This window comes from Leucoraja erinacea, chromosome 5 (genome assembly GCF_028641065.1).
Source record: "Leucoraja erinacea ecotype New England chromosome 5, Leri_hhj_1, whole genome shotgun sequence".
In the NCBI taxonomy this organism is placed as follows: domain Eukaryota; kingdom Metazoa; phylum Chordata; class Chondrichthyes; order Rajiformes; family Rajidae; genus Leucoraja; species Leucoraja erinaceus.
This window is the reverse complement of record NC_073381.1, coordinates 343,682-364,497: the sequence shown is the minus strand read 5'-3', so window position 1 is coordinate 364,497 and position 20,816 is coordinate 343,682. Positions and strand designations below refer to the sequence as shown.

At 45.9% G+C, this 20,816-nt stretch overlaps 1 protein-coding gene across 1 annotated transcript in view; it reads left to right on the top strand.

Moving 5' to 3' along the window:
- The window catches only part of cdc40 (cell division cycle 40 homolog (S. cerevisiae)), a 163,801-nt gene that overhangs the window by 63,335 nt on the left and 79,650 nt on the right, over positions 1-20,816 (top strand). The window contains exons 5-7 of the mRNA XM_055634949.1: positions 947-1,086; positions 8,579-8,675; positions 15,339-15,478. Of these exons, the coding sequence (XP_055490924.1) occupies positions 947-1,086; positions 8,579-8,675; positions 15,339-15,478 (377 nt within the window). The remainder of the gene's footprint in view (positions 1-946; positions 1,087-8,578; positions 8,676-15,338; positions 15,479-20,816) is intronic.

Genomic DNA, 20,816 nt, shown 5'->3' with positions numbered 1-20,816 from the left:
AGTGTGGAAGGCTGATCAGCCATAATCACAGTGAATGGTGGTGCTGGCTCGAAGGGCCGAATGGCCTACGCCTCCACCTATTGTCTATTGAAAGATCTCTGAGAAAACCCACGCAGGTCACGGGGAGAACATGCAAACTCCGTAGAGACAGCACCATGGTTAAGATCGAACCCGGGTTTCTGGCGCTGTAACGGCAGCAACTCTACCGCTGCACCACCGTGCCGGCCTGAATCTACCATTATCATCTAGACTGTGTACTCTATGAGTTTCAAGCAAACAAGGGATTTCATTGCACTCTGGTGTATATGACGATAAATTAAATCTGAATATGAGAAAAAGCCTTTCTAAAGCTAAGAGGAGATGGTGGAAGGCCATCCATGTGTGACCCTCCAGCTGGACATGTTTGATCTCAAAGGTACACAAAAAAGCTGGAGAAACTCAGCGGGTGCAGCAGCATCTATGGAGCGAAGGAAATGGGCAACGTTTCGGGCTGAAACCCTTCTTCAGACCCGCTGAGTTTCTCCAGCTTTTTTGTATACCTTCGATTTTCCAGCATCTGCAGTTCCTTCTTAAATAAATGTTTGATCTCAAGATGGACCTTTCCCTTATTCTATAAGGAATAGCTTAAGCCTAATGCTCAAAAGAGCAGTCATACATTATACTATATGACTGATCCTTTGAGCATAATCCTCATGCCTGCTTGCCATTCAGTACAACTGTAGCTCATCGTTTATCTTGGGTCCATTTTGCGACCCTACACATACCTTGATTCCTTAATAGCTACAAATCTGTCAATCAATTTTTTGCATGTATATTTTTAAGAATAAAGCACTTGAAACATGCCAAATGACGTGTCAATTTGAGGGTGCCATTTTTAAATTGAAGTGGATTCTATGTGCTTCACTTACAATGAGTGTTTAATTGTGTTTTGTGTTAAACTGTGCAGGGCTTACAGTGTTTGAATCTGGTAAAAAGAAAACAGAAAAGCGAAAGAAGTTAAAAGAATCGGACCCTGCAAATATCGAGGGGTTTCAGGGACCTTGGGCAAAGTACATTGATGAAAAGGATGTGGCCAAGCCTTCAGAGGTTAGTTTTTCAGCTGTACCAGCCTTTATGGTGCTAAGAAAAATGTAGGATCAATATGTGTTTGAATAACAAACAAGTAGTTTCAATGTTATTGTTGCTTTATGTTATTGGTAGTCATGGTATTTTATGAAAGAGAAAGCTGCAGCATTGGTTTACTCCGAGTCCTTCGGTTTCGTCCCACACTCCAAAGACGTACAGGCTTGTAAGTTAATTGGCTTGGTATAAATGTAAATTGTCCCTAGTGTGTGTAGGATAGTGTTGGTGTTCAGGGATCGCTGGCCGGTGGGGACTCGGTGGGCCGAAGGGCCTGTTTCTGCGCTGTATCTCTTAGCTCAGCTCTAAACACGGACTGGCAGCATTTCAGGTCGGGACCATTCTTCAGTGTAGTAACATGAGAAAGCTGGTAGAGAGGTGGGCAAAGTCTGGCAAGCGAGAGGAGGATTGTCATGCCAAATAACTAATTATCCTCTACTGATAATCTAAGTTATGATAGTGAGTATAATTGATGGAGGTAGACAAAATTGTTGGAGAAACTCAGCGGGTACGGCAGCATCTATGGAGCGAAGGAAATAGGCCTTAACCCTTCTTCAGATTTTACCTTCTCCTCAAAATCCACAAACCTGACTGTCCTGGTAGATCCATTGTCTCTGCCTGTTCGTTTATAAATCTTGAACATAATTGATGGCGTATTTGTTAGCTATTAAAATATTTGGCACGGACATCATTTAACAAAGCAGCCAATTATGAAATACAAAGAAACAGCAGATGCTGCTTTATGCCAAAGATAGACACAAAATGCTGGAGCAACTCAGCAAGTCAGGCAGGCAGCATAGCGGCTCTGGTGAAAATGGATGGGTGACATTTTGAGTCGGGACCCCTCTTCAGACTGTTTGTAATAAGGGGGAGAACTGAAAAAGAGATGAGACGGAACAATGGCTGGCAAGTGATAGTGGATACGGGTGAGGGGGGTTTAATGGGGAGATAGGTGGTAACGACCAGAGATAAAAAGGAAGTAAAGGGGTTTGAGGTAATGAGAGAATCGGAGTGAAACGGGAAGTCAGAGAAAAGGAGAAAGGGGGGCAGGATAGTGGAAGAATTGGTTTGGATCTGGGTGGAGCACAGGGTTTGTGTCCTGTTAACGGTGGCAGTGCTGGCTCGAAGGGCCAACTGGCCTACTCCTGCACCTATTGTCTATTAATTGTTTACCAATCTGCCTTTTGCTGATGGGCATTTCACATTTACTTGGATTTCCTGTAGAGATGCTGACAAAACCTGTTATTCAATCTAAAGCAAGACTATATAAAATGTACACCTTGTCCTTGCGCTGCACACATTTGCCAAGGCAAATTTGCAGATGACACAAAGCTGGGTGGCAGTGGGAACTGTGAGGAGGATGCTATGAAAATGCAGGGTGACTTGGACAGGTTGGGGGAGTGGGCAGATGCATGGCAGATGAAGTTTAATGTGGATATATGTGAGGTTATCCACTTTGGTAGCAAAAACAGGAAGGCAGATTATTATCTAAATGGTGTCAAGTTGGGAAAAGGGGAGGTACAACAGGATCTGGGGGTCCTTGTTCTTCAGTCAATTAAAGTAAGCATGTAGGTACAGCAGGCAGTGAAGAAAGCAAATGGCATTTTGGCCTTTATAACAAGAGGAGTTGAGTATAGGAGCAAAGAGGTCCTTCTGTAGTTGTACAGAGGCCTAGTGAGACCAAACCTGGAGTTTACACAAAAAAGCTGGAGAAACTCAGCGGGTGCAGCAGCATCTATGGAGCGAAGGAAATAGGCAACGTTTCGGGCCGAAACCCTTCTTCAGACTCCTTCGCTCCATAGATGCTGCTGCACCCGCTGAGTTTCTCCAGCTTTTTTGTGTAACCTTCGATTCTCCAGCATCTGCAGTTCCCTCTCAAACCTGGAGTATTGTGTGCAGTTTGGGCCCCCTAATTTGAGGAAGGACATTCTTGCTATTGAGGGAGTGCAGCGTAGGTTTACAAGGTTATTTCCCGGGATAGCGGGACTGTCATATGTCATGTTGAGAGAATGGAGCAGCTGGGCTTGTACACTCTGGAGTTTAGAAGGATGAGAGTGGATCTTATTGAAAACGATATGATTATTAAGGGATTGGACACGCTAGAAGCAGGCAACATGTTCCCGGTGTTGGGGGAGTCCAGAACCAGGGGCCACAGTTTAAAAATAAGGGGTAAGCCATTTAGAACGGAGACGAGGAAACACCTTTTCTCACAGAGAGTTGTGAGTCTGCGGAATTCTCTGCCTCAGAGGACGATGGGGGCTGGTTCTCTGGATACATTCAAGAGAGATCTAGCTGGGGCTCTTAAAGATGGAGTCAGGGGATATGGGGAGAAGGCAGGAATGGGGTACTGGTTGGGGATGATCAGCCATGATCACATTGAAGGGCCGAATGGCCTATTCCTGCACCCACTGTCTATTGAAACCCACACAAGACAGGACAGGCTCTTCACCCACAATGCACACAATGTGCGGGTGTCAGGGGTTATGGGGAGAAGGCAGGAGAAACGGGTTAGGAGGGAGAGATAGATCAGCCAGTAATGAATGGCGGAATAGACTTGAGGAGCTGAATGGCCTAATGCTGCTCCTATCACATGATCTTATGAATGCTTGTGCCAAACATGATGGCAGGTTAAACTAATCTCCTCTGCCTACACGTGATCCATATCCCACCATTCCCTGCATGTCCATGTGCATATCCAAAAGCCTCTTAAACACCACTATCGTATCTGCCTCCACCACCACCGCTGGCAGCATGTTCCAGGCACCCACCGCCCTCTGTGTACGAAACGTGCCCCACATAACTCATTTAAATTTGCCACTCTCACTGTTAAATTATGCCCAGTAGAGTCATAGAGTGATACAGTGTGGAAACTGGCCCTTCGGCCCAACTTGCCCACACCGGCCAGCATGCCCCTTTGCCATTTCCATTCTTGGAAAAAGGTTCCGTCTATCCTATCTCTTCCTTCCATTATTTGGGCAGTACAGTGGAGCCGCTGCCTTACAGCGCCAGAGACCTGCGTTTGATCCTGACCTGTCTGTGTGGAGTTTGCACGATCTCCCTGTTACCGCGTGGGTTTCCTCTGGGTACTCTGGTTTCCTCCCAAATCCCAAAGACGTGCGGGTGTGTAGGTCAATTGACTTCTGTAATTGTCCCCTAGAGTGAGGGGAGTAGATGGGAAAGTGGGATAACATAGAACTAGTGTGAACAGGTTAACATGCGAAAAGAATCTCACTGTGAAATCCAGAAACAATTTACTGTACGCGGTTGGTGCGTTTTCATGTTGTATCTCTGAACTAAACTAAACTAAATCTGATATACGTCTAAGGTAGACAAAAATGCTGGAGAAACTCAGCGGGTGAGGCAGCATCTATGGAGCGAAGGAAATAGGCAACGTTTCGTCCCGAAACGTTGCCTATTTCCTTCGCTCCATAGATGCTGCCTCACCCACTGAGTTTCTCCAACAATTTTGTCTACCTTCGATTTTCCAGCATCTGCAGTTCCTTCTTAAACAACTGATATACTTCAACCAATAAAAGAACTTGCCAATGCCGCTGAACGGAGCAGTCACTGGCTGTGGCTGAAGCGGTAAGATGCTGTCTGGGCTGCCACGTGACCATGTAGAGGCTAACAATAAGACACACACCCAGGTCTGATCACCCTGCGGTGGGCCTGCCTCGACTGAGGGTGTCTTGTGATAAAAGGCCGAAACACCCAATGACTTTGAGGTACACAACTGAAGATGTGGCAGGCACGTGTTATTGATAGGGGATGATCAGCCATGATCATATTGAATGGCGGTGCTGGCTCTAAGGGCCGAATGGCCTCCTCCTGCACCTATTTTCTATGTTTCTATGATTGTTAGCAAATTCGCCTAGTAGTCATACCCAAGAATGTCAATTGTAGTGAAATCATAAGGATTGTAACACCCTGTCCTACTAATCAATATCAGGGTTAAGGCGAAAGTGCAAACTCCACATAGACAGCACCAGAAATCAGGATTGAACTCGGGTTGCTGGAGCTGGCGGCTCTACCAGCTTCACCATTGTGCTGCTCAATCCCAGTGATACACTGAGAAAAGGCTGAATGAAGCAAAAAAATCGCACTTCTGGCCACATGGGAAACAGAGGACTCTGTGGGTTAAAAACAATCTCACTATGAAGTCCAAAAGCAAATTACTGCAGCTGCTGGAAATTTAAAATAAAACGGAAACTGGCTGAAATACTCAGCAGGGTCGGGAGCATCCGCGGGGAGGGATACAGCCAATATTTCAAAGGGAAGAAGGAATGAAGGGGAAAAGATTTAATAGCAATCTGAGGGGACCGGAGGACACAGGCTTAGTGCAGGGGTTTGCAACCTTTTTCATCCCGTTTACCCCAGGCAACTTTAATAGCGCATAACGATGTAACTTCACTTATTTATGAACAACTAATGATGAACAGAACCAAACCAAACCAGTCGATGAGAAAAAATGGTATACAAAAAAGCTGGAGAAACTCAGCGGGTGCAGCAGCATCTATGGAGCGAAGGAAATAGGCAACATTTCGGGCCGAAACCCTTCTTCAGACTGATCGGGGGTGGGTGGGGGGGCGGGGACAAGAAAGGAAAAAGGAGGAGGAGTCCGAAGGCTGGGGGATGGGAGGAGACAGCAGGGGGACTGAGGAAGGGGAGGAGACAGCAAGGACTAACAAAATTGGGAGAATTCGATGTTCATGCCCCCAGGATGCAGACTCCCCAAGCGGAATATGAGGTGCTGTTCCTCCAATTTCCGGTGCTGCTCGCTGTGGCCACGGAGGAGACCCAGGACAGAGAGGTCGGAGACGGAGTGGGAGGGGGAGTTGAAGTGCTGAGCCACCGGGAGGTCAGCTTGGTTATTGCGGACCAAGCGGAGGTGTTTGGCGAAACGATCGCCCAACCTCCGCTTGGTCTCACCGATATAGATCGGCTGACATCTAGAGCAGCGGACGCAATAGATGATGTTGGAGGAGATGCAGGAGATGAGAAAAAATATGTACAAACCCAGAATCAACAGATTTACCCCCTGGGTAAGAGAAATTTACCCCCTGGGTTGGGTAAATTTACCCCAGGTTGTGAACTCTTGGGTTAGGAGAAATAGATTTAATAGGAATCTGAGGGGTAACTTTTTCACACAAAGGGTGGTGGGTGTATGGAACGAGCTGCCAGAGGAGGTAGTTGAGGCAGGGACTTTCCCAACATTTAAGAAACAGTTGGACAGGTACATGGATAGGACAGGTTTGGAAGAACATGGACCAAACGCAGGCAGGTGGGACTAGTGTAGCTGGGACATTGTTGGCCGGTGTGGGTAAGTTGGGCCGAAGGGCCTGTTTCCACACTGTATCACTCTATGACTATGAATGAATGAATGATACTTTAATATCACATGTGACACAGAGTGATATTCTTTGTTTTGCATATCCAAGGTATGCAAAGAGTTGCCATATAAAGGGAGCTGACAATGTTACTAAAGTATCCCATTTTATTCAAACCATTTAAAAGGCATTCAATTTGTGGCCCCCCTTAGTTCCCGGCAGCTCCCCCAAGCCGGGTCCTCCTTTGTTTCCCCACAACTCCTCACGAAAAACATCAATCTGAGATGAGAACTCTCTCTCTACAAAATTACCTGATGTGTATTTCCAGCATACTATATATCTTATGTTGAAGAACACTTCCGACGGATATTATCAAATTTTATAACCAAATGGTAACTATCACGTCAGTATGCCTGACTTGGCAAATTAAATTCCTCGTATATGTTGCAAAAGAATGCTTGGCTAATAAAGTATTATTGTGAGTGTACTAGTTGATGCATTGTTTCCGTTCGGGCATCTGAATCAAAAAAAATAAATGCTGGGATATGACTCAATAAACCACTGTAAATGCAAGTCAAACAAGTTGTAGAGAATGGCCACGTGCATCCATCAGGCTCCCAACTTAATAAAGCAATGATCTGTTTATAAGCAAAATAATTAGCAAGCCATTGACACCCTGTCAAAATAAAATTACAGGTGCTATCTATTTTTGCACGTGCCAATAGACAATAAGTGCAGGAATAGGCCAAGGAATTAAATCCTAGCCTGTCTGACATCTCCTTCTAGCTCAGAAGTCCTGGCAACATCTCTGATAGAGTGGATGTGGAGGGGATGTTTCCACTAGCGGGAGAGTCTAGGACTAAAGGTCATAGCCTCAGAATGAAAGGACTTTCTTTCAGCAAGGGGAAGAGAAGGAATTTCTTGAGTCAGTGGGTGGTGAATCTGTGGAATTTTGCCACTTTGAACTTTAAAAACGTCGCAGTCGCTCTCTCACTTGCCGGCCAGGCCTGCACAGTTGGGGGCTATGGGTCAGTGGTGGAATATTGCCTTCAGGACGGGCCCAACTTGTTGACCAAAACGGAACACAATACTCCAAATGCGGCGTCTTGGACAACTGCAATACAACATCACAGCCACTACACGTAATCCTCTGACTGACCTGGAGTATTGTGTGCAGTTTTGGTCCCCTAATTTGAGGAAGGACATTATTGCTATTGAGGGAGTGCAGGGTAGGTTCACAAGGTTAATTCCCGGGATGGCGGGGCTGTCATATGCTGAGAGAATGGGGCGGCTGGGCTTGTAAACTCTGGAGTTTAAAAGGATGAGAGGATATCTCATTGAAACGTATAAGATTGTTAAGGGCTTGGACACGCTAGAGGCAGGAAACATGTTCCCGATGTTGGGGGAGTCCAGAACCAGGGGCCACAGTTTAAGAATAAGCCATTTAGAACGGAGACGAGGAAACACTTTTTCTCACAGAGAATGGTGAGTCTGTGGAATTCTCTGCCTCAGAGGGCGGTGGAGGCAGGTTCCCTGGATGCTTTCAAGAGAGAGCTAGATAGGGCTCTTAAAAATAGCGGAGTCAGGGGATATGGGGAGAAGGCAGGGACGGGGTACTGATTGGGGATGATCAGCCATGATCACATTGAATGGTGGTGCTGGCTCGAAGGGCCGAATGGCCTACTTCTGCACCTATTGTCTATTATCTATTGATGAAGGCCAATATACTGAAAGCCTTCTTAACCACCCTATCTACCTGTGGTGCCACTTTTACCGGCACTACCAGATCCCACTGCTCTACAACACTACCCATGTCATCGCCATTCACTCTGAAGGTCCTGTCGTGGATTGACTTTCCAAAATGCAACCCCCCTCACACTTGTCTATATTAAACTATGCCTCAGCCCATTTGCCCCAACTGATCAGGACCCTGCTGTAATTTTGTTTTGGAATCCTTCTTCAAACTGAACTGTTGTTTGAACAAACTGTCTTCTCTGTCCTCTGTTGTTCTAAATTAGGTTATTTGTTCCTTCTCCGTGGAATCTCCAGTGAATTGTTACACTGTGGACTGTCAATGAAATTACATGCCCATGTTGTACTCCAGGGCATTCATGATTTGGTTACTTCCACAGGAAGAACAGAAAGAACTCGATGAGATCATAGCTAAAAGACAGAAGAAAGGCAAACAAGAAGATGAGAAGCCTGCAGAAGAGAAAACAATCCTTCACCGTAAGACATTCATTTGGTTTGTTTTTCTACAGATAGGGTAACAGCTCGCATGCGGTGAAGTAGCCAAGAGAGGCGGCGGTAACGTTGAGTTGAATTCAGAGGGGGTTTGAAGTGAGAAAAGAGTTCAAAACTGCAGCTGTGTTTACTGAGGTGTTTCACTTTGTGTGCTACTGGGATATGCACCACCAAACAAAATAACCAGATGATCTTGTGGACCAATGTGAGACAATATAGGATAGACTCAAAGTCCTGGAGTAACTCAGCGGGTCAGGCAGCATGTCTGGATATAAAGATGGGTGATGTTTCAGGTCGGGACCTTTCTTCAGATTGCCTGACCCAAAACGTCACCTGTCCTTTTTCTCCAGAGATGCTGCCGAAACAGTTGAGTTACTCCAGCACATTGTGTCTATGTGTCTATCTTTGGTATAAATCAGCATCTGCAGTTCCTTGTTTCTACTTGGGGCAATCTAGGGATTGCATTTGTTGGGTATACAGTACTTGCTGTTGAATCACAGGGTATTTGACTAAGATAAAATTGCATTCAAATTGCCGAGACCGCTCCCTCTGTCCCTTCCCACCCAAACCACTCCCTCGCCTGGCACTTTCTCTTGCAACCGCAGGAAATGTTACACTTGTCGCTTTACCTCCCCCCTTGACTCCATCCAAGGACCCAAGCAGTCTTTCCAGGTGCGGCAGAGATTCACCTGCATCTCCTCCAACCTCATCTATTACATCCGCTGCTCTAGGTGTCAGCTGCTCTACATCGGTGAGACCAAGCCTAGGCTTGGCGATCGCTTCGCCCAACACCTCCGCTCGGTTCGCAATAACCAACCTGGTCTCCCGGTGGCTCAGCACTTCAACTCCCCCTCCCATTCCGAATCCGACCTTTCTGTCCTGGGCCTCCTCCATGGCCACAGTGAGGCCCACCGCAAATTGGAGGAGCAGCACCTCATATTTCGCTTGGGCAGTCTGCACCCCAGCGGTATGAACATTGACTTCTCCAATTTCAGGTCGTCCCTGCTTTCTCCTTCTTCTGCCCCCTCCCCCCTCACAGCTCTCCCACAGCCCACTGTCTCGGCCTATTGTCTTCCCCCCCCCCCCCCCCCCCCCCCCCCACCCTCACATCAGTCTGAAGAAGGGTCTGGACCCGAGACGTCGCCTATTTCCTTCGCTCCATAGATGCTGCCTCACCTGCTGAGTTTCTCCAGCATTTTTGTCTACCTTCAAATCAGCCAAGGTAGCTTGCCTACCTGCATGTAAGAGGGCAGGAATTGACAAGGAACAGGCGCGTCATAGATGAGGGTGAGAATATGACTGCGTATATTTGTGGTTGGAGAATGTAAAACAAGGGAGGAACTGGCGGCTTCATTGTAATAATGTGAAGGAGAACAATTTACATTATTGAGAGACAGAAGCAAAAGGATTCAGTGTGTACACGATAATCAGCAGAAGTGGCCTTAAGAGACACAAGGAACTGCAGGTGTTAGAATCTTGAGCAAAACACTCCGGGGTAACTCGGCAAGTCAGGCAGCATCTGCAGAGGGAATCAACCATGGAGGCACAAGGAACTGCAGATGCTGAGCAAAACGCACAGGACAGGCAGTATCTGCAGAGAAACGCCGCCTATTCATTCATCCACCGAAGTGCCCTTTTTCATAATGGCATTAAAAAAAAGCTACATCAGATGGCACAATTGCTGAGTGGCAGCAAAAAATGTTAAAAAGTTTGTTGATGCCAACATCGAGTACATAGATACATAGATACATAGACCATAGGTGCAGGAGTAGGCCATTCGGCCCTTCGAGCCAGCACCGCCATTCAATGTGATCATGGCTGATCATCCACAATCAGTACCCCGTTCCTGCCTTCTCCCCATATCCCTTGACTCCGCTATTTTTAAGAGCCCTATCTAGCCCTCTCTTGAATGCATCCAGAGGACCAGCCTCCACCGTCCTCTGAGGCAGAGAATTCCACAGATTCACAACTCTCTGTGCTTCCTCATCTCCGTTCTAAATGGTCTACCCATTATTCTTAAACTGTGGCCCCTGGTTCTGGACTCCCTCAACATCGGGAACATGTTTCCTGCATCTAGTGTGTCCAATCCCTCAATAGTTTTATATGTTTCTATAAGATCCCCTCTCGCCCTTCTAAATTCCAGTGAATACAAGCCCAGATGCTCCATTCTTTCATCATATGAGAGTGCTGCCATCTCATGAACCTACGCTGCACTCCCTCAATGTCCTTCCTCAAATTAGGGAACCAAAACTGCACACAATACTCCAGTTGTGGTCTCACTAGGGCTCTGTACAACTGCAGAAGGACCTCTTTGCTCCTGTACTCAACTCCTCACGTTATACAGGCCAACATGCCATTCGCTTTCTTCACTGCCTGCTGTACCTGTATGCTTACTTTTATAGACTGATGTACAAGGACCCCCACATCCCGTTGTACTTCCTCTTTTCCTAACCTGAGCCCTTCAGATAATAATCTGCCTTTCCAGTCTTGCCTCCAAAGTAGATAACCTCACCTTTATCCACATTAAACTGCATCTGCCATGTATTGCTCACTCACCCAACCTGTCCAAGTCACTCTGCATCCTCATAGCATCCTCCTCACAGTTCATAACGCGACCCAGCTTTGTGTCATCTGCAAATTTGCTAATGTTACTTTTAATTCCTTCATCTAAATCATTAATGTATATTGTAAATAGCTGCAGTCCCAGCACCGAGCCTTACGGTACCCCACTAGTCACTGCCTGCCATTCTGAAAGTGACCAGTTAATCCCTCCTCTTGGTTTCCTTTCTGCCAACTAATTTTCTATCAATGTCAATAGCCAACCCCCAATTCCATGTGCTCTAATTTTGCCCACTAATCTCCTGTGTGGGACCTTATCAAATGCTTTGTGAAAGTCCAGGTACTCTACATCCACTGGCTCTCCTTTGTCCATTTTCCTAGTTACATCCTCAAAAAAATCCAGAAGATTTGTCAAGCATGATTTCCCCTTCGTAAATCCATGCTGACTCGGACCGATCCTGTTACTGCTTTCCAAATGTGCGGCTATCTCATCTTTTATAATTGACTCCAGCATCTTCCCCACCACCGATGTCAGGCTAACTGGTCTATGATTCTCTGCTTTCTCTTTCCCTCCTTTCTTGAAAAGTGGGATAACATTAGCTACCCTCCAATCCACAGGAACTGATACAGAATCTATAGATTTTGCTTTTTTTAAATTTTAATTCAATTTCAATTTTATTTTTAATATGTTTTATTATTTATTTATTATTTATTTTTATAATTTCTTTGTGATTTTTTTTAATGATACTGCCTGTAAGGAAAATTCATTTCGTTGTCTCAAATTGAGACAATGACAATAAATTGAATACAATACAATACAATACAATATAGAACATTGGAAAATTATCACCAATGCGTCTACGATTTCTCGAGCCACCTCCTTAAGTACCCTGGGATGCAGACCACCAGGCCCTGGGGAATTATCAGCCTTCAGTCCCATTAGTCTACCCAACACCATTTCCTGACTGAAGAAGGGTTTCGGCACGAAACGTTGCCTATTTCCTTCGCTCCATAGATGCTGCTGCACCCGCTGAGTTTCTCCAGCATTTTTGTGTACCTACCATTTCCTGACTAATGTGAATTTCCTTCTGTTCCTCCGTCACCCTGTCCTCTGTCCCCTGGTACATCTGGGAGATTATTTGTGTCTTCCTTAGTGAAGACAGAACCAAGTACCTGTTCAACTCGTCTGCCGTTTCCTTGTTCCACATAGTAAATTCACCTGTTTCTGTCTTCAAGGGACCCACATTTGTTGTAACTAATTTTTTCCACTTCACATACCTAAAGAAGCTTTTACTATTCTCCTTTATATTCTTGGCTAGCTTACCTTCTTACTTCATCTTATTACCTTCTGTTGCTCTTTAAAAGTTGCCCAATCCTCTGGCTTCCCGCTCATCTTTGCTATGTTATACTTCTTCTCTTTTATTTTTATACTGTCCTTGACTTCCCTTGTCAGCTCACGGTCGCCCCTTACTCCCCTTAGAATTTTCTTCCTCTTTGGACTGAACTGATCCTGCACCTTCTGTATTATTCCCAGAGATACCTGCCATTGTTGTTCCATTGTCATCCCTGCTAGGGTCTCTTTCCAGTCAACTTTGGTCAGCTCCTCTCTCATTCAGATTCAGATTCAGATTCAGATTCAATTTTAATTGTCATTGTCAGTGTACAGTACAGAGACAACGAAATGTATTTAGCATCTCCCTTGAAGAGCGACATAGCAAACGATTTGAATAAAAAAAAAAAATAATAAGTGTCCGGGGGGGGGGGGGGGGTGGTGATTGGCAGTCATCGAGGTACGTTGTTTAGTAGAGTGACAGCCGCCGGAAAGAAGCTGTTCCTCGACCTGCTGGTTCGGCAACGGAGAGACCTGTAGCGCCTCCCGGATGGTAGGAGGGTAAACAGTCCATGGTTGGGGTGAGAGCAGTCCTTGGCGATGCTGAGCGCCCTCCGCAGACAGCGCTTGCTTTGGACAGACTCAATGGAGGGGAGCGTGGAACCGGTGATGCGTTGGGCAATTTTCACCACCCTCTGCAATGCCTTCCGGTCGGAGACAGAGCAGTTGCCATACCATACTGTGATGCAGTTGGTAAGGATGCTCTCGATGGTGCAGCGGTAGAAGTTCACCAGGATCTGAGGAGACAGATGGACCTTCTTCAGTCTCCTCAGGAAGAAGAGACGCTGATGAGCCTTCTTGATCAGAGTAGAGTCATGCCTCCATGGTCCCCTTTGTTAAATCGTAATACTGACACTTTCGATTGTACCTTCTCAAATTGCAGATTAAAACCTATATTATGGTCATAACCAGTACGAGCTGCTCGAAGAATCCATCTCGGGGGCACTCCACAAACTCCCTTTCTTGGGGTCCAGTACCAACCTGATTTTCCCAGTCTGCCTGCATGTTGAAATCTCCCATAACCACCACAGCATTACCTTTGCTGCATGCCAATTTTAACTCCTGATGCAACTTGCACCCTATCTCCAGCCTACTGTTTGGGGGCCTGTAGATAACTCCCATTAGGGTATTTGTACCCTTACAATTCCTCAGCTCTATCCATACTGACTCTGCATCTCCTGGCTCTTTGTCACCCCTCGCAAGGGACTGAATTTCATTCCTCACCAACAGAGCAACCCCACCCCCTCCGCCCACCTGTCTGTCTTTTTGATAGTAAAAACATATGGGTTTCTTCTCTCATTACCATTTTGTCTTTAATTTATTTCATTTTATAATTTATTTTAATTTTATGCTCTGCATTACTGTTCCCTGCGGTTATTGTAATCTGAAATGGAAGCAGAGTAATTGAGCATTTGGATATTTCCACGTGCTACATTTAGAAATGAGGGAACGATTTTGCTGGTGACATTGTCAGTAGCCTCATACAGAGCCGAGGCATATTCATAAGGGATAGGAGCAGAATTTGGCCATTCGGCCCATCAAGTCTACTCAGCCATTCAATTATGGCTGATCTACCTCTCCCTCCTAACCCCATTCTCCTGCCTTCTCCTCATAACCCACACTAATCAATAACCCATTTATCTCCACCTTAAAAATATTAATTCATTTGACCTCCACAACCTTCTGTGATAAAGGCCTGCCACCCTCAATTCAGCATGAATCATACAAATGGGTTATCGAGGAAGTAACAGGAATGAGAATTATCAACATGTTGGCAAAGTGACAACCGGCAGTGAAAATGCAGTTTAAAAACAGGGTAACTGTACTAATTGATTAGGACGGTGTGTCAGGGCTGATGGGGAGAAGGCAGGAGAGTGGGATTAGGAGGGCGATAGAGATCAGCCATGATTGAATGGCGGAATAGACTTATTGGGCCGAATGGCCTGATTCTGCTCCTATCACATGACTTTGTGACCTTAATTCCGAAAGCAAAGTCTGCTTGTACTTGGAGTTAGAGCTTCATAGATTAAAGGACATTTAGATAATGTAACACGCTTGGTGACATCTGATTTGAAAGTGGAACTATTGGTGAAACAGCCTGCTGCGGGCAGCTGCTTTTAGCATTTGCTGACATTTAGCAACCAACCCCGGTGCTTTCTTTGATGTTTTGTGAACATATTGTCCACGAGGTGGTGGAAAAATGGAGTCAAAGGCACCTACCTGTTTGGCAATAAGAAAAGGAACCTTTACATTTCACTGTGGTCAAAAATATAGGACTGGAGGCAGCGCACCCTTGTGTGAAGTGTGTGAGGCATGGAGAGAATATAAAGTAGCATAAAACCAACACTAATTCCAGATTCCTGATTCCGCTTTATATTTATGAGCTGATTCATACTTAAGAAGCGTGTTTAATTGACCGAAAATAAGCCACTGCAAGAGCTTTTTGGTTTTCATCTTCATCATTCGCACTTCAATTTGCATTCCAGCATCTGTGTTTGTATATTAAGATGATTTAACTTTTTTTTGATGAATTGCCCCTCAGACTTATTATTCATAGTCTACCACATTGCCTTGTAAGGGAATTTATTTTTGATGGTGAGGATTTCAAAAGTGTTTATCTTCATCTTTTGTCTCCTGAGAAACCGGGAGTGTGTTCTCGATGAAGGCGCTCAGCAGGATCATGTTCTTTTTTTTTACAGTCAAGGATATGTACGACTATCAAGGAAGATCATACCTGCACGTTCCCCAGGACATCGGAGTCAATTTACGGTCTGCTCAACCACCTGAGAAATGTTATCTTCCTAAGAAGCAAATGCACGTTTGGTCTGGGCATACTAAGGTACCACTGCGGATTACACCCTTGGAAATATATGTTTGCTAAATTGTTTCAATGGCAATTTTTTTATCCTTCCATTTTGTTACATTCTATAATAGACAATAGGTGCAGGAGTAGGCTATTCTGCCCTTCGAGCCATTCAATGTGATCACGGCTGATCATCCCCAATCAGTACCCCGTTCCTGCCTTCTCCCCATATCACCTGACTCCACTATTTTTAAGAGCCCTATCTAGCTCTCTCTTGAAAGTATCCAGAGAACCGGCCTCCACCGCCCTCTGAGTATTGTATTGTATTCAAATTTATTGTCATTGGCTCAATTAGAGACAACGAAATGAATTTCCCTTTACAGTCAGTATCATAAAAATAAATAAATAATAAATATTAAAACATATTAAAAAAATAAAATAGAATTTTAAAAAAAGCACAAACACAGAAAGTCCACGACACAACACAACACAGTGGCACCAAGGTGAGGAAGGCACCATAGTCCAGCCAGCCTCCCCTCCGATCTTCCCAGATGTTCATCCGTGGTCGGGGCCTTCCGAGCACCCGCAGTCGCCGCCCCGGGTGGCCCGATGTTCAGGCCCTCACGCCGGGCTGGTGGAACGCCGACGCCGATCCCCGACGGTGAGCATCCTCCTCCTCAGCGGCCGGGACCTCCTGATCAGCCGCCTCCCGCTGCCGGAGTCTGCAGCTCCCGAGTCCACAGCAGCCGAGCCGGGCGGAGTCACAGGACCCCGCGCTGTCCATCAGCGCCGCCCGCGTTGGGAGCTCCGCAAACCGCAGCTCCAGGATGTTGGTGCAGCAGGTCCAGCACTCCGGGCTCCATCCACGCTGACTTGAACAACCTGCCCAACATGCAACTGAAGTCCCGCAAACCCTCCTGGTCTTCCGTTAAATCCCTGGAAGACTTTGACTCCAAGACGGAGTGACGCAGAGCCTGGAAAGATGCCAACACCAACATCATCATCACTGACCTCACAGTGAAACCACTGGGTTTTGACCTCCATCGCAAGCATTGGCTGACCCTGAACAGAATCCGCACCCTCCATGCACGAACAGCCCATCACCGGCATAAATGGGGGATTACAGACAGTCCTGCTTGTGACTGCAGACATCCAGACCAGACCACCCCACACATCGTGAGGAACTAAATGCTGATAAATCCCCAGTGCCTGATGGTCTGCATCCCAGGGTACTTAAGGAAGTGGCTCTGGAAATCGTGGATGCATTGGTGATAATTTTCCAATGATCTATAGACTCGGGATCAGTTCCTGTGGATTGGAGGGTAGCTAATGTTATCCCACTTTTTAAGAAAGGCGGGAGAGAGAAAACGGGGGACTATAGACAAGTTAGCCTGACATCGGTGGTGGGGAAGATGCTGGAGTCAATTATAAAAGATGAAATAGCCGCACATTTGCATAGCAGTAACAGGATCGGTCCGAGTCAGCATGGGTTTACGAAGGGGAAATCATGCCTGACTAATCTTCTGGAATTTTTTGAGGATGTAACTAGGAAAATGGACAAGGGAGAGCCAGTGGATGCAGTGTACCTGGACTTTCAGAAAACATTTGATAAGGTCCCACATAGGAGATTGTGGTGAGATAGTGGGCAAAATGAGGGCACATGGTATTGGGGGTAGAGTGCAGACATGGGTAGAAAATTGGTTGGCAGACAGGAAACAAAGAGTAGGGATTAATGGGTCCCCTTCAGAATAGCAGGCAGTGATTAGTGGGGTGCCACAGGGCTCGGTGCTGGGACCGCAACTATTTACAATATACATCAATGATTTGGATGTAGGGATTCAAAGTAACATTAGCAAATTTGCAGATGACACAAAGCTGGGTGGGAGTGTGGACTGTGAGGAGGATGCTATGAGAATGCAGGGTGACTTGGACAGGTTGGGGGAGTGGGCAGATGCATGGCAGATGCAGTTTAATGTGGATAAATGTGAGGTTATGCACTTTGGTAGCAAAAACAGGAAGGCAGATTACTATTTAAATGGCGTCAAGTTGGGAAAAGGGGAAGTACAACGGGATCTGGGGGTTACACAAAAAAGCTGGAGAAACTCAGCGGGTGCAGCAGCATCTATGGAGCGAAGGAAATAGGTAACGTTTCGGGCCAAAACCCTTCTTCACACTGATCGGGGGCGGGGGTGGGTGGGGACAAGAAAGGGAAAAGGAGGAGGAGCCCGAAGGGATCTGGGGGTCCTTGTTTATCAGTCTATGAAAGTAAGCATGCAGGTACAGCAGGCAGTGAAGAAAGCAAATGGAATGTTGGCCTTTATAACAAGAGGAGTCGAGTATAGGAGCAAAGAGGTCCTTCTGCAGTTGTACAGGATCCCAGTGAGACCACACTGTGTGCAGTTTTGGTCCCTTCATTTGAGGAAAGACATTCTTGCTATTGAGGGAGTGCAGCGTAGAAACATAGAAACATAGAAATTAGGTGCAGGAGTAGGCCATTCGGCCCTTCGAGCCTGCACCGCCATTTAATATGATCATGGCTGATCATCCAACTCAGTATCCCGTACCTGCCTTTTCTCCATACCCTCTGATCCCCTTGGCCACAAGGGCCACATCTAACTCCCTCTTAAATATATTGAGGGAGTGCAGCGTAGGTTTACAAGTTAATTCCCAGGATGGAGGGACTGTCATATGCTGAGAGAATGGAGCGGCTGTGCTTGTACACTCTGGAGTTTAGGGGATCTTATTGAAACATAAGATTTTTAAGGGTTTGGGCATGCTAGAGGCAGGAAACATGTTCCTGATGTTGGGGGAGTCCAGAACCAGGTGCCACAGTTTAAGAATAAGGAGTAAGCCATTTAGAACGGAGACGATGAATCACTTTTTCTCACAGAGAGTTGTGAGTCTGTGGAATTCTCTGCCTCAGAGGGCGATGGAGGCCGGCTCTCTGGATACTTTCAAGAGAGAGCTAGATAAGGCTCTTAAAGATAGCGGAGTCAGGGGATATGAGGAGAAAGCAGGAACGGGGTACTGATTGGGGATGATCAGCCACGATCACATTGAATGGCCGTGCTGGCTCGAAGGGCCAAATGGCCTACTCCTGCAACTATTGTTTATTATCATCAATGACTGCTCACTGAGGCTTTTCCCTGGTGGCATCAAAGCCATCCACCCAGTGACTGATGCTGTCCTGGCCTGGATGTCTACCCTTGGCCTACAACTTTAGTCTGTGCACGCCACACGCAAGAAGATCAACTTCATCAGAATTTACCACTCCTACACACTAGGGCCAATCTGCATCAGCCAAATACCTACCAACCAGCACATTGATAGGATGCAGGAAGAAACCGGAGCAGACCCACGAGAGGAGAATGTATAAACAACTCAAATACAGCACCTGGGCAGCATGGTGGCAAAGCCGTAGAGCTACTGCCTTACAGCGCCAGAGACCCGGGTTCCATCCTGACTACGGGTGCTTGTCTGTACGCAGTTTGTACCTTCTCCCCTTGATGGCGTGGGTTTTCTCCGAGATCTTCGGGTTTTGGACGGGGCTGGACAGGCTAGATGCAGGAAGTTTGTTCCCGATGTTGGGGAAGTCCAGAACAAGGGGTCACACAGTTTAAGGATAAGGGGGAAATCTTTTAGGACCGAGATGAGAAAAACATTTTTCACACAGAATGTGGTGAATCTGTGGAATTCTCTGCCACAGAAGGTAGTTGAGGCCAGTTCATTGGCTATATTTAAGAGGGTGTTAGATGTGGCCCTTGTGGCTAAAGGGATCAGGGGGTATGGAGAGAAGGCTGGTACAGGATACTGAGTTGGATGATCAGCCATGATCATATTGAATGGCGGTGCAGGCTCGAAGGGCCGAATGGCCTACTCCTGCACCTATTTTCTATGTCTATATCTATGTCTCTATGTTTTCTCCCACACTCCAAAGACGTACAGGTTTGTAGGTTATTTGGGATGGGATAAGCTCACAACTCTCTGGATGAAGTTAATTATTAGAAACATAAGAATTTTGTAAGTTTATATAATTCTATAATTTTTCCTCATCTCAGCCCTAAATGGCCTACCGTAATCAGATTCCTTACACGCATAAATGTATTGGCTGTAAAATGCTTTCTGACAGAGGGCACAAAAAGCACCTTGTACATTTTTTCTCTCCTTAATTAAGCAGACGATGATCTGATCTATTGCAAAGCTAGAAAAACCTGATAGTTGTAAAAATGACTCATTTACAAAAGCAATCTGTAAATCCATTAGCGTATGAAAAATAGTCTAGATCTTATTGAAGCATACCTCACCTCACTTGCATAACTTAAGGTATCATATGTTAAAGTTACTTGATTCACAGCCAGAGATTTGAACTGCTGCCCCAGAAAAAGAAATCTGAATTCCACCAGGGTAGCTGAGGAATTTAAATTCAAGGAAATAGACGATTAAAGTAATTTTTTTCTTTTTTTTTTAAATGGTCTCTGTAATGGCACATATAGAAATGTTGGATTGTTGTAAAATCCCATCTGGTTTACTAATGTCCTTTAGATTCTAAAATCTGTTTTCCCTCCCAGACTGGTGCCTACGTAATGCCAGACCCTCCAATCTGTTTCACTCTTTACTGCTTCCTCAGTTCTGGATCAGTGAGCTCCACTGTCCATATGCAGTTTAAGAAACATTTAGACAATAGACAATACGTGCAGGAGTAGGCCATTCAGCCCTTCGAGCCAGCACCGCCATTCAATGTGATCATGGCTGATCATCCCCAATCAGTACCCCCGTTCCTGTCTTCTCCCCATATCCCTTGACTCCACTATTTTTAAGAGCCCTATCTAGCTCGCTCTTGAAAGTATCCAGAGAACCGGCCTCCACCGCCCTCGGAGGCAGAGAATTCCACAGACTCACCACTCTCTGTGAGAAAATGTGTTTCCTCGTCTCCGTCCTGAATGGGTTACTCCTTATCCTTAAACTGTGACCCCTGGTTCTGCACAAGTAGGCAGGTACATGGATAAAACAGGTTTAGAAGGATATGGGCCAAATGCAGGCAGGTGGGAGTAGTGTAGCTGGGACATGTCGGCTGGTGTGGACAAGTTGGGTCAAAGGGCCTATTTCCACACTGTATGACTCTATGACTAACTGAACTATCTCATCACCAACTCGCGAGCGGTCTACCTCATTAGAGTCCCTTGGAGTATCTTTAATCTGTCTTTAATCGGACTTTACTGGACTTTATCTTGCACCAAGCGTTATTCCCTTTATCATGTCTCTGCACACTGTGGACAGCTTGATTGTAATCATGTCTAGTCTTTCCCCGGACTGGTTAGCAGGCAACAAAAAGCATTTTCACTGTACCTCGGTACACATGACAAATATCCAAGCT